The sequence below is a fragment of the Meles meles genome, chromosome 4 (assembly GCF_922984935.1).
Source record: "Meles meles chromosome 4, mMelMel3.1 paternal haplotype, whole genome shotgun sequence".
Lineage (NCBI taxonomy): Eukaryota > Metazoa > Chordata > Mammalia > Carnivora > Mustelidae > Meles > Meles meles.
The window spans coordinates 77493169-77511826 of NC_060069.1; the positions used below are offsets into that span (position 1 = coordinate 77493169).

The window sequence follows — 18658 nt, forward strand, 5'->3', positions numbered from 1 at the left end:
CCCACATTCAACCAACCCGGCGGCTGGCCAGTGGAGACGGAGGGGGAAGAATGGGAAAGCTGCTGACATCACTTGAATGTGCGCTAGTTAAACATTTTCCCAGAGTGGTAGTGTTTGACGTCTGCAAAAGACAAATGTTTTGATGGACAATTTTAGGAATTTAAAAATTTGGCAAGAGAAAACTTCTAAGGGTGTGGTTTTCAGCTGTTATCAAAGGTTCAGGGGCAGTTTTTGTGTGTTGCCCAGATTTGGGTGGTCAATGACGTCAAGTTTAACTCACTGGTTTTGTGCAGAATGTCTCCTATCTGGGTATCGGGGAGGCAAACCACAAATACTTTCAGAAATAGGGAAGTGACAATAGTGTCCTTGCCACATTCAACAGCCCACAAATAATTGGTGATATTCATTTAATAATAAAGGAACTCAAGAAAAAAAGCTCAGCTCTTTACTCCTTAAAAAATACGCCCTTCGGCGGACACTGTCATGGCCCTGATTATGTGTGTAAAACAGCTTTGATCATTTTCATCAAGTAGCTTACAGGCCTCACTTGAATTCAGCTCAAGAAATGTTTTGATGCCCACTGAGCTAAGATTCCACTATAGCTAATTACATTACAGTTTCTATAGCAGTTAAAAAATACATGTGAGTGCACGTGTGTGTATGCACACGTATAGTGAGGGGTTTTTCTGAGCGAGAAGGAAAGGACAGGAAATAGCTTCAGAAAATATTGAAAGCTGGGTATTATCCTGAGACATACATACAAGCACGGATTTCATTAACATTTTAAACAAAGGAAGGAAAGGGTTTTAGTCCATAAAACTAAAAGGTTCTCATCAACTATTTATATGAAAGTCCTTATTAGCATTTGTTTGACTCAAACCCCACAAGAACTCCTTTTTTAGCGACTGTCATTACCGAGGACCTGTGCCTGGCAGGCCCTGTCCTAGGCTCTGGGGACACAGGGGAGAATGAAAATGGCCTGGCCTCTGCTTTAGAGCAGCGGGGGTTGTGAGCAGTGAGTAAGGAGAAAGAGCAGGCGATGTAACACAATATGATCGGGCTCCACATGGAAGGGATGCCATGTGGCCAGGAACACAAAGAGGGTCCTACCCCAGTCTTGGGGGCCGGGGCGGGGGCGTCAGGGAACACTTTTCTAAAGAGGTGTTACTGAAGCCAGTGCATCTCAAATTCGGCTCTGCTTTGGAATCACCTGGAGAGTTAAAAAAAAATCCGAATACCCAGGCCACCCCACAGAATCATTAAATCAGGATCTTTGACCGTGGGACCCAGGTATCAGCAGTTTATAAATCCCCAGGTGATTTCAATGAGCAGCCCAAATTGAGAACCACTCGTCCCCATTGACACCTGGAATGGCAGAATGTCTCACTCTCTACTGGACAGGGAAAGGGAACAGGTGAACAGAACTTCCCAGCCGATTGCCTCTGCCTTCTGGGATCTGGCTGCAAAATTCTGACTTTGCTATGTTTACATACCCTCAGATCCCCCCAGGAGCAAAGTGACCGTTTGCAGCCAGGAGTGGACACAAGAACTTCTCCCCACCTCCTCCACTTTAAAGGCTTCCTCTAGCACCATTAAATTAGTAACTCTCCTCCTTTTCATCCCGTGGTTCTGCCTGCCCTGTTTCCCATGATTGCACCAAACCTAAGTACCAGCTTAACACTCCGAGAGGAGAGGGGAGCTTCTCACCAGTGTCCCCACCGGTGTTGAGGAATGCCAGTGCTGCTTTGAGAAAAGGTCTTTGCTGTCGCAGGCAAGTCACGGAATTTACAAAAGAGTTCACCTATTTTTTTCGAAGATGCAGGTTTTGGTCTTTGATTTCACTAGTGATTTCCCATCATCCTGATACCTATACACAAATCTCTTTGACTAAAAAAAAAAAAAGGATGTGTCTTATAGTTGTTGGGGCAGTGCCTGGAGACATGAGTGGAAGGCAGTAATATTATGTGAGTGTTACTGTGATATTTTAGATACAGGCGAATATACTAAGAAGGTATGAGGCCTTCCGGCTTTTTGTTTTTCGTTAGGGGTGAGGCACTATAATACCCCCACACAACACAGACCACTACCCATAGCTCTTTTTTTTTTTTTTAAAAGAAAAAAGCCTAAACCGTTCTGTAGCATTTATTTTGCTACCCAAACTGTTTTTATAACACTGAATTTAGAAAAATAATTTAGTTAGCATTACACCTTGAGAAGAGGTCCTGTGGGAGGTGCTAAGCGCATTTTCCCTACTTGTATTTTCAAAGTTTCTCTTGGATGGTTCTGGATCATGTGGTTAATTCCTTAGGTTATTGTGAGAAGCGGTGTTCTTTCTCTCCTTGGGGAGCCTTCTACTCTCTGAATCCCATTTCTGGGATTAATAGTAGTTATTTCCTCTTGGTTTAAAGACTTCACGTGTACTGTTTCAGAAAAGGTAGCAAAGTCTATATGAGATCATGCGCATGCTCACGGTATTTCCCAGACTTTATATACTAATGGGGATAGGCTTTCCTACAAAGAGAACTGCTAAGAAATGCCAGATCTTGACTGGCCTTAGCCTCATTTCCGTCTCCTGGTGCAGGGGAGGCAACGTTCTTTCCTCTGTTTAGAGGGGTGCTTGGAGCCAGGCCCTGCTGGAGACTCAGGTCCTGGAGTGTCCCCCACAGCGAGACCAATCTGGTGGCTCTCGTGCTGTGGAAGGACGTCAGGGTCCCTGCCTTCTGGACATGGCAGGTGCGGGTGAGATCTGGGTCACAGAGCACCAAATGACACCCTATGACACCCACTGCACGGCTGCTTGTGTGCTGGATGTGGGCCAGCGTGGAATGGCTTTGGGTTGGCTGCCCAGGGGGACAGTCCTCCAGGAGAAAGTCGTCCTGGTCCAGAACTGCTGACCTGATTTCCGGGTGGTGGGGGAGGAGGTGGTGGTTATGAGAAATCCTAATGTACTGGGAGGACGGCTGTGGAAAAAGCAATGCGTGTGTGTGTGTGTGTGTGTGTGTGTGTGTGTGTGTGTGTGTTTAAGCAGTGTCTTTGGAAAGGAGTTTTAGCCACTTCCTCTCCATCTAGACAGCTGACCCCAGCAGAGATGAGGTGAGTTACTCATGGAAGTAAGGGGAAGGCGTTCTCTAGAGCCTTAATTCTTCAACTCAGACCACCCTGGGCTTCTTTCCTTCTTTGGCAAGGGTGAGCCTCACTGACCTGGTCAGGTCCTCTATGTCCACCAGCATGGCGTCTTGCTCTGTGTGCAGCTCGTCTCGGATGAGGAGCAGCTGGACCAACTCTTCATTCAAGCCTGGAGCGAAGAAAGGGGGGCATTTACAAATGGATACGATCGCATCGAAGTCAGCCGCTATATGGACCATTGCACAAGTTACTCTGGCTAAGATTTAGAATTCTTACGTTAGCCTTCCACAGCCCAGGAGAAGTCCTCGGTTTGAGAACAAGACTAGCTGGCATAATTACAGAAGTGTTGGAAGAAAAGGGGTAAAGTAGGTAGTACTTCCAGTGACAGTCACATTAAAGTGGGAAAAGAAATCGTTAGCTGTTAGGAAAATCACGAAAATAACAGCGAAGGCTGTTCTCAGCAATATCTATGTCCTGTCTCAAGATAAGCGAAAGCCAGATGCGTAAGACCTTGAAATCTCCGAATGAGTACCAAGGAGAAGATTCCTTAGGATTTATACTGGGAATAAAACATATGTAGATAGAAACATTTCTAATCCTCCTGAAGTCAGTGCACTGGGTGAATTTGGCTCCTGTTCCTGAAAAATAGGAACAAGCAAGGGGCTCTCATATTTTTAACCCTTAGATCGAAGCTTTTAGGTCTGGATGCAAGGACACATGCACCATAGTGTCCATTTAGCAGCAAGAGCTCTAGGCCCAGAAACAAAGGAAAGGAAGGAGGTCTTCCGCTCAGTTCTCCTTGGAAGTGCTTTTAGAAATCCTGACTTCAAATGATGCATTGATCTGCCTTTAGTTCAGATTAGTTTCCAATTTTAAAAAGGGAGGGGAAAAAATCATACAAAGAGGTCTAAATTCATCTACTACCGAAAAGAGTTAGATGATAATTTTAGTATTTAGAAGTCGAAGGAAGATGTTTGAGTGGTAAAATATCAGAAAGCCTTTTCGGGCCTTGAAAGAATTACAGTCCTAGTAATTTACTCTCAACTAAAATTAAAATGTAGTAGAATTTAAAAAAAAACAACTCTGTGAATCTATGGTTTCTTAATTAGAATGTCAAATATGTTCCCTTGATTTTAAAACAATACTGAACATATTAAATTAACTCTGAATATGTCCAATTCTATTTTTTCAGTATGTTTCTAGGGTAGTTAAAATTTTTTTTTCTTAATTCCAGTACAGTTGCTTTTTATACTAGCACTCAGTAGAGGACCCACATAGTGCATGGAAATTTTTTCCCCACGTGAAGTTTTTCACTTTTTGGTCTGGAAATTTTCAAACTAATACAAAAGCAAAGAGATTGATTCAATGAATCCCCATGCCCCATGCATCCAACCAGCTTCCAAAACGATCAGCTCATGGCCCATCTCGACACATCTATCTCCCCTTCTCTTACTAGGTTATTTTAAAGCAAATTCAGACATGATATCATTTCATCTGTAAATGTTTCAGTATGTATCTTTAAGGACAGGGCTCTCTTTTTCTAAGTTACCATAACCACAATACTTTCTTCATACCTAAACAAATAATACATTTTTTTTTTTTAAAGGAGAGAGTATGCAAGTTGAGGGGAGTGGAGAGGGAAAGAGAGAATCTCAAGCAGACTCCATGCACGGAGCCGAAATCAAGAGTCGGACACTTAATTGACTGAGCAACTCAGGTGCCCCATAAATAAAATCTTATTGAAACATTCAGTCCGTGTACACATTTCTTGGCTGGCTCTTAAGTGCTTCTTTATAGTTAGTAGGTGAATGCGTTTGGTTGGTCTCTTAGGTGGTTTTCAATCTTAAGTTCACAGGATTTTATAGAATCTTATGTTCCAAAGGTTGGAGGGCACATGGGTTCAGCTGGACTAACCACACTGCCCAAGTGGGTATGTTCTGTGTTCTCTCTGTCACTGGGCTGAGCAACCAGCTGCCCTTCTCTGCGTAACCAGGCACCTAAGTGAGCACCTCTCATCTGCCATCTACTCGGCACGCTTCTGTTGGAGGCCCTTCTTTATTCCAGGGGCAGGAGGGAAGGCCCATAATTTGTCAACCTGTAATTGTCACAAATCGGTCATACAAATTTTCCCCACCTGGAGTCCCACAAAATAAGCTGAATCTGATTTGATGACCCAAAATGAACAGATACACAAGTACAGTTGAGGGTATAATTGCATAATTAATGACCCATAACTACCAAATGGTAGGCTAGAAACCGATGCTGCGAGCCAAATACACACATCGTGCTCGGCGCTGGGGGTCTGAGATGAATAAAGAGGACCTCTCACCTCTGTGAACCTTGAATAATTCTTGAAATTTCTGAACACTTTACGGTAAAAAAACAAAAACAGAGCCTTGTGATCCTCTTCCTTCTCTTGCGGCACGCAGGAGGAACCCAAGGAAAGGAACAAAGGAAGTGAATCGAGGAGGTAGTACTATCCCACGATATTTCACATCTGACTCCCCATTTCCAAGCACCCCGCACACTTACTTTCTATCTGGGAATGGAGATCGTTGACTATCACTTGTAGCTGCCCGAGAGTCATGTCCCGCAGGTCGGTGGGCTTTAAACTTCTTTTCATCAGGCATTCGCTTATATGAGGCATGTGTGGCAGCTGAAGATACAGAAGGAAGAAATGGAGGTATGACCTGAGCAGCCACGGCACGGAGAACAAGACCCACTCTTCTCCTGACAGATCTGCTCTCACCCGCTTCCGTTCAGGGCCTGTGCTCCAGAGCATTTCCCAGTGCGAGCTCCCCACCCCAGCCCCACACACCATGTTGTCCAAAACCCTTCTGGCATCAAAATGCGACACTAATCAAAAGCTATCAGACTGGTCTTGAACACAGGCCATGACAACTACGAGTCAGTGATCATGTCCACAAATGAATGACGAGGGAGCTCCAGGAATACCAATGACATGGATAAAATTAATAATCTCAGCTCTCTATCCATCTGCACCATGTTACAAGCTCTGTGCTGTGCGCTTTGAATGCTGTGTTCACTGAATTCTCACAATCGTGCTCTCACACTGGTGTAACTATTCCCATTTTATAGATGACAAAACTGAGACTTCAGTACCTTGCTTGGAGTCCCACAGCAAGTTAATGGCAGAGGTGACCTTCAAAGCCCAGGGCTCTTATCCATTATGCCATACTGTCTTCACTGAAACGTGGGAATGACGGCCACAGCGATAGTGAGTTTGCCACAACCAGTAGGTTCTAAACCAGTACTGTTTTAATGACATTAAAGTATTCCCCTGACAGCTAATATCACTCTAAGAAATATAGCAGATATTTGAATCCAGATTATCTATGAATGAATAGATTATGAATCTATCCATTGAATATGGATGTGAATCCAGAACAGAGTTTACTTTCATGTAATCTGTTGCTTATGAATCTTTCAGTAGGAAAGGAAAAAGAAACGAACTTAAATATTTCTCAATGACAGTACTTTTTACAAACTGCCTTGTAGAAACCCAAGTTTGCATAACTCTGGGAAAGAACTGGGACCGCGGCAACCATTTTAGCCACCAAACACTCGCTGGCATTTCAGTGTCTCCTGCTTACGAGATCAGCGACGGGAGACTTTTTCCTGTTCTGTTTTTCCACTTCTACTTGCATTTTGGCCATTGGTTTGGCCATGGCGAGGGCCATTTTGGCTTCAGCTTGCAATTTCTTTTGCCTTGTGAGGAAATCCATGTCATCCAGGGATTCGGATTCCTCTTCTGTAGTGTCTCTATCAGAATAGGAAGAACTCTGTTTGCTCTGTGAAGGGAAAAAGAGCAGCCCTGAGTTTTCTGTGTCAGGCGCCATCTTTGGAGATGGGCTACCCAAGTCCCTGGGCCCCCCCAGAGTGGCTGAGAGACTGCCCTCCATCAACGTGACTCGCTACTTGACTTGGTCTATACGAATCTCAGGTTAACATTAAAGCAGAGGGTTTATTTCTTCAGTGCCAAGAACAGACTCTGATTTTAGCAGAGTCACATAACAACAGGGAGAATCTGCTTATGATAAACTCGAGATGTCCCTTTGGTTCTAGGTCTCAAAATTTCCTGAAGGGATCAGACATAGCAAAATATTTAACCCAGGGCTAAGGCAGCGTGTTGTTCTCTGGAGTGGACAGGACCTCAGGTATCTAGTGAAATTCTGATGTTGCCCTGCACTCATGGACCAACATGGTTTCCTGTTGGTTGTTCTCTGGTAAGAAAGGTGATAAAGCCGTCACAGAGAGTAAAGGATTCCAGCAATAAGCTCCCAGGATCATTAAGCCATCCTTTGCAATATGTATGCAAGGAATGAGCTGGGAATGTTTTATACACATCATCTCACTGGTTTCTCCGAGGAATGTCCCTGTGTGCTAACGTTCCCATCCTCACCCGGACCCCGCCCCCACCTTTCCGTCCCACTGCTGGTCTGCACTTAATATTTCTCAGCCCCATGGAGAAGGACATAGAGCCTAGGTGAGCTCTCTCATGGTTCAATATGAAAGTAGTTGCTAACTTTAGCAGAGTTTATGTGTCCTTGTATCACAGCTTTGATTCTTCATTGTCAAATTTTAGGAGCGTGCTGTGTCAAGAAATGGCACGAGACATTTCTTTTTTCATCTCTGCCATGTTTTGTTTTTTCCTGACGAATGAGAAAAAAGAAGCTAAATGACCAGGAAGGCACATACACAGAGCTTTGGTGGCTTTGGACTCACCATGGGAGACAAGGGGGTGTCCAGGCTGGTTTCCGTCTTACTGTCATCAGCATCGCTGTCCTTATCACTGCCGCTGTCGTTGACAAAACATATCTGCAGGTTCATCCCACTCTGTAGCCTGCGTGGAAGCAAGCAGGACAGCCGTTCTGCTTAACTGTTTGTTATCTGGGAGCACGCGTTACAACTGTCTGGCTTTGTTAATGGAAAGCAATCTTAAGTGCTGTTCGCAAGGAGAAGTTGGTGACCAATGTCAGTCCCAACTTACCCATGATAACTAAAGGACAACAGTGAAAACTTAATGAGTTCATAAGTTGATAAAAGATAAAATGCTAACTTTTGCTAATATCATTTTTTTTCACACCAATTTCATGTTAAGGGAAAGATAATTTCAGGCTACATAGAATAGCCCCTGGCACAATACCAAACACATGGTTGGTACATAATAAACACATGTGGAGTCACTGAGTTTACATTCCTGTTGATAAAGATGAATGGGGTCCTCAGCCTGCGGTCATCTCAGGTCCTGTCCCATGGGGACAATTCAAAGAAGCTCACTAGAGCAGAGCTCTCTGAAGAAAGACAGCCCCCAGCCCCCCCCCCCCCCCCGCAAATAGACAGAATGGGGTTGTCTGAGGTAAAGCTATGCTTTGAGCAAGTTGCCAAAAGCCAACCAAGGAAGTTCATTTATGTTATTAAAAAAACACACCACAGGTTCACCCTAGAGAAACCTAAGGAAACCCTGAACCCAGTCAGAGAGGCACAACCTTGGAACACAGCAGAGTGCCTGGCGCACGAGTGCTGGAGAGGTGGCCACAGAGGGTCACCCGGCTGTGTGTCTGCGCCACACAAGGTGGACCACGGATACAACTCTCTGTCCTAAACTTTTTTTTAAATTGAACACATTTCAAAATACTGTTTGCGTTTGAAGACTTTTTAACGAAGTAATTTTTCTTTTTTTCTTTTAAAGATTTCATTTATTCATTTCATTGACAGAAAGAGAGACAGCAAGAGAGGGAACACGGGGAGTGGGAGAGGGAGAAGTCCGCTTCGCAAGGAGCAGGGAGCCCGATCTGGGACTCTATCCCAAGACTCTGGGATCATGACCTGAGCCAAAGGCAGACGCTTAACAACTGAGCCACCCAGGTGTCCCTAAAAAAGTAATTTTTCAAGCCTCCCCAGTAATCCCAGTCTGTGTGTCAGCATAGGAGACCCCTCAGCAGCAAGGGACCATAAGGAGACTTGTCCAAGCCAGGGGTAGGAAGCCAACACTGAATTGCTCTGGCGGCTTTATTACTGTCACAGAGAGAAATGCAAAGAGCAACTCATCTGATAGTTGACATTAGTATCTTTTTTTATTCCAGTGGGTAGGGATGCCTTGTATAAATTACTCAGACGACTCACAGAAAATGATTCTTTGACAATTATAGGGAACCCAGAAAAAGAAAATCTACCCATTTAAAGCAGACACCGTCACAGTTATGTGTATGTACTGCCACCTGTTGGTAACTTCTGGAATTACTAAAAGTCCGGTAGGGAAAGGTAGCCTTCTCTCTCAGCAGGTTGCTTCTGTTCCCTGCCTGTCCTCCTCTGTAGACCAGGAGCCAAGCCCTGGCTAGGCACGGAAGGGACATGTTCTACTGTGATCAGCTCAGGGGGCTTGGAGTCAGTAGGACTCAGGTTCTGAATCCTCACTTCTTTCTCTGGGCTCATTACTTAACCTCTTAAGAACTTCAGTTTCCTCATCAGTAAAATGGGGTGAATAATCCCATGTTTTGTTGGAAGGATGAAAATCGTTCAGAGCTAGGCACAGGGTAGGTACTCTGTACATATTCACAGTCCTCCTTTTTCTACTTTCTGAACTCCCAGACAAAGGAATACAGAATTTTAAAAGTGATGCGGCTTTGTGAAGGGACCGCTAAAGTCACTTACTTGAATACCTCGGCTGGCCTTGAGTAGTTCTGACAGAATGTCCTCAAGTTGTCTTAAACTATTAGGCAGCTTGGACTTCTACTGAGCTAGAATTTATTGCCTTTTAATTTTCTTCCATTGGAATTTTTGTTTTTTCCTGGAGAAATCTAATATATTCAGGTTACCCTTTGATCCCAGATAAATTAAGTTTTAAAATTAATTATCTGTAGTTTGTCAACCACCCCCTCCAATCAACCCATTTTTAATCTAAAACTCAAGATATATGGATTAGGAAATAATGGGAAGTAAAACTGCAAATTAAAAAAAAACACATTAAAAGCGTATTTTAAAAGTAAAAAGTCATTTTAAATTAAACTTAATTTGAATCTAGGAGTATGTAGCATTTTCTATTTGCCAAGCTGCTAAAGTCTTGAAAAGACATGTCCGGCACTGGAGGCACAGATTATTAAAAAACAAACAAACAAAAAACCTGTGATACCATTACAAAATAAGGTTTAAATCACCCAGGGATATCTATTTTCATTCTGAAGAAAGTCTGATCATAAATGCTGTTGTTCTGCCCCCAACTGACCTTTGTGCTAAGGATCAACTCAGGCCTCAATCAACCAAACCATACAGCATTTCTAACTCAGGAAAGGCAAAGAAAAAGAAAGGAGGGGGGAAGATTTAGTAGTCAGAATGAAATGAAAAAACACCTCAGGTAGAAATTCAGAAAATCGCCTTACTAGCACATTATCACCGTGGGAAACTGAGCAGAGCTTCTTACAGGCTGAGACTTATAATTCCTTATAGCAGTAATCACCAAGAATGTTACTCTCAGGAAAAGGAAATTATGACATAACAGCTAATGGTTCAGAGGGGGTTTTAGTAAAGACATCTTAAAATGGACTCAGGTTTCAAGAAGGATTTGTTTGCCTTTAGCCTTTAAGCAGGTTTTAAGATGGAGACGGCTTTGGGGAAACTCAATCACAGATCTCGAGCAGCAGCCCGGCTGAGGGGTGAGTGGGGCCACCCGGTGCTCTCGAAGGCCTCTGTGTCACAGGGTCAAGAAATGAAAAGCTTTCTTCTGCACCCCTTCCCGCCTGGGGGAAGCACGGCTCTTCTGAGGCTCCTTCCTGCAGCCTGCAGTCCCGGGCCTCTGTCCCTTGAGCTATAGGCCACCTGGCCTCACTGAGATCCCAGCTACCAGTCTTGCAAAATCCGAGCCGCCAGGGGTCCAATTTGCCTGGATCTCCCAAGCATCATCAGAGAGGAAAATGAAATGTAATCCTCATCTTTTAATTATTTAATTTATGTAATTTAATTTATATAATTTATAATATATATCTAATTTATATAATTTAAGGCATCCAAGTCAAGGCTGCTTGATGTTTTGAGGGGCATTTACTACAGTGTTGCATGCAAAACGCTGCCTGGTGTCTACCTTGCCTGTCGGTATTGGAGCTGAAAGGTCTGTGTCCTGGTTATCCAGGAAACCACTTCTCTTTATGGACCACGAGGCAGTGAAAAACCACACCGCAGCCCAGGGTTACTGAGGGAGCCCCAGGACCTGAGCAGAGGGTGTTCCAGATTGAGAATGCTCAGAAATATGAAGACACAAAGACTAAATATGTCCTCTAGGCATCTCAGTGTGAGTGGAGGGGCTTCCTTAGTGACAGTGCCTACTGGCTAGCAGCAGGAAGGCATTTAGTCGAGAGGGCGTTCAGTGACAACGTCTGCTTGGCTTTCAAGGCAAGGAACACCTTTACTTGTAAAACACCCGTGCTGACTTCCAACTACCATCACTGGAGGTATTATTATTAAAATACGTACAACACCGAAAGGATGGTGGAGGTGGAAGGCTTTTAACTACTAAGAGGACGGTATCTCAAAAACCTAGTCAAGTGATAATATAATCTGGTATAAAGATAATACTTCCTTTCAAAATATAAGGACAAGGCCAGTTTATTCTCTGAGAGAAACAATGTGATCGATGATCCTAAAGTCTGCGGTGACTTCTAGTAGGGCGGTAGCCACTGTGAATCTGGCCTTTGGCCCTGGCCTTGGTTTGAGGTGACTGGGAGTGGGCTGTTCTGAGGCCAGTTCTGAACCCCAGAACTACTTGGTGTTTTCTGATTTTAGAAACAGCTATCTCCCTGCACCAGCGTAGAACACTGGTGTCTACACAGAAACGTTGAAAAGTCTGTGGTTTTTACCCCCTACATCGTCCCTTAGTTAACTTCACTTGAACTGTTGCACTCAATTAGAGTTTAAAATGATGTTCGCTTGTATTCCCTTGATGGGCTGTACGACCACCTGTGATAACAGGCAAGGTGACAGTTACTCAGAGAAGTCACAAAAGCTCCCTAGACCCGTAACAGCCTGATTTATAAAAATGGTCCTGATTCTTCCCTCCCTGCACCTGCCCCCTCCGTAATGTGAAGGGCAGCTTCTCCCATCAAGAGCTGGAGTCTATTTCCCTACCCCTGGGCTGGTCTCTGACACGTCTTGCCAACAGGACGCCTATGTGCCATTTAATTAAAGGACGCCTGAGTCTCCCTCTCAGGAAGCCCTGCCACTGCCCTCAGGACAAGTCCAGGCTTGCCTGCTGGCAGATGAGTGACTTCACAGCACAGAGCTCGATTAGCAGTTGTCCCACTGAAGCCCCAAATGCACGAGAGAGCTTGGCGGAAAAGACCCCTCACCAAATGGGGGGGACTGCAGACACGAGTAAGCCCATCGGAGCCCAGCTTTGATCAGTAGAACTGCTTGGCCAACCTAGAGGCTCCCAAGCAGAAATCAATGTTTATTATTGTATGCCACTGATAAGGGGGGTTTTTGGATTATACATCATCATTGTGGTAACAAATAACTGGTACAAGGTCACAAAGAAGAGACCACAGGCTGAACCTCTGGTTCTTGAATCTAGGGCCCTTCCCCCCACTACACTTAACCTCAGGTCTAGATTTATTAGATCTCGCCTGTGTGTCTGGTAATATAATTGTAGCGTGCTTATACCTCCTGCACGTGTTTATCATTCTAAGGCAATTGTTTGGTTTTCCTCAAGAAGCGGAGTGAGAAGGAACTACCCATATGCTTATGGATTTCAAATGTGCCTTGCTCATCTTCTATCCACAGCTGGAGTGGCTGTGAGAGCCACTGGCCCCGCTCTCTCATTTGTCGCTCAATATCCCCAACTCGTTTGTGACTGGGCCTTTAAAATGTTATTCCCATCTATTTTAATGGATCTATGATGCATTATTCAAAGACTTTATACATAATAAATAATCACTCATTTTTATCATATATCTTTTTTTGTTTCATGAAACTTTTAAAAGAGAAGGAATATAAAATCTGGGTTGCAATTACCCAAGGGTAGCTGTAAACACATTTCATTTTTCTAAGGATTTGTCATGAAGAAGGAATGTGGAGACAATTGAGGTTTTGGTAAGCTCCAGAGGTCCTAACTGTGCGCTGGTGTCTCTACAGACTGTGCCAAGGGGGGTTAAAGTGAGGTGCTGCTGCTCCATGATAAAAGGCTTTTCCCGTCCCCACACTCTGACCCCTTCCTCTTCTGCTACCCAGTATCTGTTATTGTGAAAATATTATTCTAAAATGCTATTTCAGTAGAATGCTATTCTTATTTTTACTTGAGTGGGATTGTGTTCATTTCTTTTGCTAAGTGGTGTGTAGTGCATGGGATGACCATTTATTGGATTTTTAGAAAAGGCTGGTATTTACATAACCAGTGTGAATATGGCTGGTCCAGCAGATCTCACCCCCCACCCCAAAAGTACAATAAATGACTTTTTATACTACAGAAGGGCTGTTTAACTGGTATCCTCTTCACTCATTCATCTGAGGATCAGGTAATACCTTCTCTGCAAACTCCATGGTACCAACAGGCTGGTGCTGAGCAGCCGCTGTCCATTTTGGCCAGGGCATACAGTTTCTAGTTTGCTACAGTCTCCGCTACTCCCTATTGCCTTGTATCTAGGCTTCTTCACTCATTTATGTTTCTTGCTGACCCCTGAATGCATTTATAGGTCATAATCCCTCTGTTAAGTGGATGCATAGTTAGTAGTTGAACCATAAACAGAAATCAGGTCTTTTTAACATGTACCAAATACTTGGATCATCAAATCGTAGCGTACAAATAGAAATGTGGAATATGAAGAGCATCAGAGAGAACTTGAAAAACATGTAGTAGATACTCCCTATCTATCTATCTATCTATCTATCTATCTATCTATCTATCTCTTTACTTCTTATATGAGGAAAGAATACTTTTACGGCGTAGACATCCATTAGTAAATAAGGTGTTAACCAAGAAGGGAGACTGAGCAGGGAACTGCAGAAGGGAGGTCTTCAGGGATTTGAGCGGTGGGGGAGCAGTGGGGATAAAAGCAGGAGAGATGGGAAAGCCTACCCTCTGGCAGGCATGTGCCCAGAGAAGTTCATGGTAGCTCCAAATTCCATGCCACAGAGACAACTAGGGAAAAAAGATGACACCATGTCTCTCTATGTCCCACCCTGATCCCACATCTTACAAGACTCAGACATTTGTCTTCCTCTGCGAAAGCTGAGGAAGGCAGCTCCAAAGGTGGCTGGGGTGTGAGTGGCCCTCTCTAGGGGTTTTTTTTTTTTTTTTCTCCTAATCTTGCACATAATTTCTTTTTCTGTTCCTTTTCTCAGGCTAGTTCTGGACCTTCCATCTGTACATGTTCCCATGATGGCTGGAGGCCATCCAACACGACACAGCCACAGAATCTTCTCACCACATAAGAAACTGATAGAAAAGGGGAAGTGGCCTTCACCAGCTTTTCTTCGGTGAAGCGTCACAGCCCCTATATCCTCACTCAGTTCTCCGAAGAGCTATAAATACTTGCATTCCCCAGACAGCTGTTGGTTCTAATTTCACACCAGTGTCTAGTTTCTTCACTAATGACCGCTTACGTGTAATTAAATTTGGAATTACAGTATCTTAATGTTGAAAAATGCATTTCATCCGAAATATTTTCTACCACGAATTGAAGATCAGAATGAGGCTTCTGATACTGGAATAACAACGGAATAAAACAGTCATGTCTCTTAGGTACCAAATATGGTCTACTTTCACCTTAATCAAAGCCAAATGATTTCTAAGCAATTTACATTCTGAAATAAAAAAGAGTTATTTTTGTTTTCTCTCTCTCTCTTTTTAGAGAGGGAGAGAGTGTGGGAAGGGCAGGGCAGAGGGAGAGGAAGAGAGAGAATCCTAAGCAGGTTCCATGCCCAGCACGGAGCCTGATGCAGGGTTTGATCTCAGAACTCTGAGATCATGACCTGAGTTGAAATCAAGAGTCACACGTTTTACCAACTGAGCCACACAGGCGTCCCACGAGTTACCATTTTGGATCATCTACTATGCATTACGCACTTCATATGTATTACCTCTACCCCCCAGATTCACTATAGTAGATAGCATGACCCTCATTTTACATATGAGGAAATGAGGGCTCAGAGGTTAAATTGCACAAGTCACAAAGCTGGTATTTTACTCTAGAAGAGTCTGTTTTGAGAGGCAATGGCACTTTAAGAAGGATAGAATAAACTCATGAATGGAAGAAAAAAAGATGAACAAAGAAAGCAAAGCAAAACAAAACAAAACAAAAACTGGAAACAAGTCCAATGTCCAACAGTAAGAGATTGATTAAGTATGTTTGGTGAAATACAATGACCATTATACAGCTCGTAGAACTACATATGATAGAAGAAGAGCTAGGAACATGGGCAAATGTTCCCGATATGCTATTAAGTGAAGAAAAAAATCAGGCTGTAAAACAGTAGGTATAGTGTGATTCCAATTTTGTAAACAGAAATGTGAAGATATAGTATGCATAGAAAAAAAATGGCAGGATATACACCTAGATCTTTTTTGGTGGAAGAAATTCCTTGACTTTGAATTTCTTCGGAGCTCCTCTGAGTTGCCATGTGTGGGCATTTAACAGGAATTAAAAAGGGAAAAAGAGAAAATGGGTGAGCTGATTAGCACTTGCGTGTTGGAGGAAAGGTGAGGAGGATGAAATGTTTGACAGCTGGAAGAGGATGGCTGTGTGTCTGACTCAGACGGTGGCTATGCAGGGAGCCTGACTCACGTATGAGTCAGGCTGGCCTTTTGGTTTTGGCAGGGGGTCTGGGGGCGGGAGATCCTCTCGGAGGGCAGCAGGAACCATCTTCTTTTAAGCGAACATTTCTGGAGATGGACTCTTTTATTCAACTGTTGACATCCCTTCCAGGCCCAGTCTCAACCCCGTTCTCTACTCAAACCCCCCCACCCCCGGATCTGCTGTACATTATAGACTCAGAAGTAACTGATATACATTTAGGCGTCTGTGTTTTTAAAGCCAGCCTGCTGATTTACTCCTCTCAGCCCAGGGTTCCAACTTATATTTGTCTGGCCTGCTGATGAATTTCAGCTGCTGGAGATGAGCAAATGCTTGCTGCTTCTGGACCGAGGACAACGTTCACGTGCCAGGGGTAAAGACATGGCAACTGGAGAGTCAGTGCCTGTGCCTGGTTTCGAGGGGTATGACTAGATCTGGTGACGATCTCAAGTGCCAATTCTTTTACTCTGCTGTACACTGAACCCTGCTCTCACCACTCTGTGTATTCATGTTTAAAAACAGCTGGCGACCACCAAGGTGTGGTTGCAGAGTAAGCTTTATCTCAAAGACATTCTTTTTCATGACTTTTTGTGGTCATTTGAATTACATGCAGTCATTCAAAAGAATGCAGAGCTACTGAATTTCATTGAGTCTATGAAGCGTGGTGGTTCATATTTTGCCATCTTTAAAGTCGGGTGTCTCACAGCCTCGGCCACTCGGGTGGCTGGTGGCATGCTGTTTCACTGAGCAGTCACCCCCTTTGGCCGACTAGCCAGCTGAGGAGAACTCGTGAAGAGGTGGGATCCGGTAGCTCAGGTGGCTGTGCCTTCTGGTAAGAACAACAAAGCTCCAGCATCCAAACCCGCAGAAAAAGGCCGGCGGCTTGGAAGGTGGCACCCAGCATCTCCTGGTGGCATAGAGGGCGTCACTGTGCAGAAAAGTGAAGGCTGACAACTCGGAGGCAAAGTTGTTAGTTAAATGGAGAGTTGGGTTCTGAACATGAAGAGGGTTTTGGACTATCTTAACCAACATGTTTTACATTTTCTTCTTCTTCTTTTTAATACGTACAAGATACAGATAATATAAAAGTATATATCCAAATAAGTCCAGAAGGCTTCTTTCAATTGCTAAAATAAAAACTCTAAGTGTTAAGGAGACGTGTGTCACTATTCCATTCGCAGTGGGTTTGCAAAATATCTTCCATGGGTTTTTTTTTTTCCCATGGGTTTTTAATGCCTGTGATAATCTGGACGAGAACAATGTGAGGGGCACAGAAATTTTACAAGACTGAACAAAGGACTGTGTTAGACCTCCAGGTGACACGGCTCACTCGCGGACAGTGGGAGTGTTTCCTCGTGGCAGCGGAGCTTTTGTGAACTCTCAGAGGAGCCTGGTCTTCATTTGAGCTGCATGTGTCCAGACACATGTATGGGAACACTGTCCAAAGGGAGTGCGAACCACAGTAATAAAGTCATGATGACTTGTCAGAGATGAGTGCCAATGAAAAATCATTCCTAGAAGCTCTTTTAATTAAACATTTAGCTGTCCACTGGAGCCATTTTTAAATATAAAATGCAGCCCTGTGGCCTTTTCCTCCCTGCCTCCCACCCTTTTGCAATAGCTCCGACAATTGAATTCTCATTGGTGATAATAAAAAAATTCATAAGACAGGGTACAGCTGGTTATGCCTCTAGCAAGATGTCAACTTTCGCTCGCACAAAATTAATTGCACCTAATTAAACTGGGGTCATTGGCATTATTGTAAAGTGAGGCTATTTATTAGACAAAGAAAATTTCACAAATACCATTTTGCTTTTCTTTCAGGTTTGTGAGAGAGAAGAATTGCTTACATAATTAAATTTGTTTTGCCATTTTAATCTTACGAAGCCTCAAAAGATCCACTTCAAATCTTGCTTTACTTCTAAAATGGTGGTGTTTTAGAATTGTAGAGCTAACCCTTGGAGGAGGACATAAAAAAATGATAGGTTTCCCGTGGATTGCCTAACCGTTTTTCAAACAGTATAAAAAAATAATTTGTAAACTACCATTTACAATGACATGTATCTTGGAATTACTTACATGAAGGGTTTCCCAAGAAAATTATTGGTACACGTGTATGAGATTAATACAACGTTTAAAAGATATGTTGCATGTTATAAATAGGTTGCTGCTACAGTATGTACCTATTACTTCCAGAAAGAGGCCACAGAAAGCAAATTTCATTGCATTGAAATGGGATAACCTCTTTCCTCCACCCATGCTGGATATATAGGATTACGCTGCTTCCTTCTCAAGGAAATAATGCAAAAATTATTACTGTTAGAGACAAAAGGGCAATTTGCTTTCCTAGCAAAATGATACTGGTTCAACTTGGGATTCTGTGGCAGATTATATATACAGAGTCCCAGTTCCTCATATCCAAAGCTCTTGTGAATCCAGTTTCTTTAAAAGGCTCTCTTGAGGGGCGCCTGGGTGACTCAGTGGGTTAAAGCCTCTGCCTTTGGCTCAGGTCATGATCCTAGGGTTTTGGGATCGAGCCTGGTATTGGGCTCTCTGCTCAGCAGGGAGCCTGCTCCCCCCTCCACTCTGCTTCCGTCTCTGCCTGCTTGTGATCTCTGTCAAATAAATAAATAAAATCTTAAAAAAAAAAAAGGCTCTCTTGATCACTGTTATCTGTCCAGTTGGTACAACTCCCTGGACCGGGTGCCTCTAGGGCCTCCATCCCCAGCCCA

The 18658-nt window shown here is 43.6% G+C and overlaps 1 protein-coding gene across 4 annotated transcripts in view; it reads right to left on the reverse strand.

Moving 5' to 3' along the window:
* SCHIP1 (schwannomin interacting protein 1) overlaps positions 1-18658 on the reverse strand; it is a 126153-nt gene that overhangs the window by 1457 nt on the left and 106038 nt on the right. For all 4 annotated transcript variants that reach the window (XM_046003260.1, XM_046003259.1, XM_046003262.1 and 1 more), the window contains 4 exons: positions 7873-7990; positions 6741-6938; positions 5659-5782; positions 3202-3295 (listed from right to left, as the gene is read on the reverse strand). In XM_046003260.1, the coding sequence (XP_045859216.1) occupies positions 3202-3295; positions 5659-5782; positions 6741-6938; positions 7873-7990 (534 nt within the window). The remainder of the gene's footprint in view (positions 1-3201; positions 3296-5658; positions 5783-6740; positions 6939-7872; positions 7991-18658) is intronic.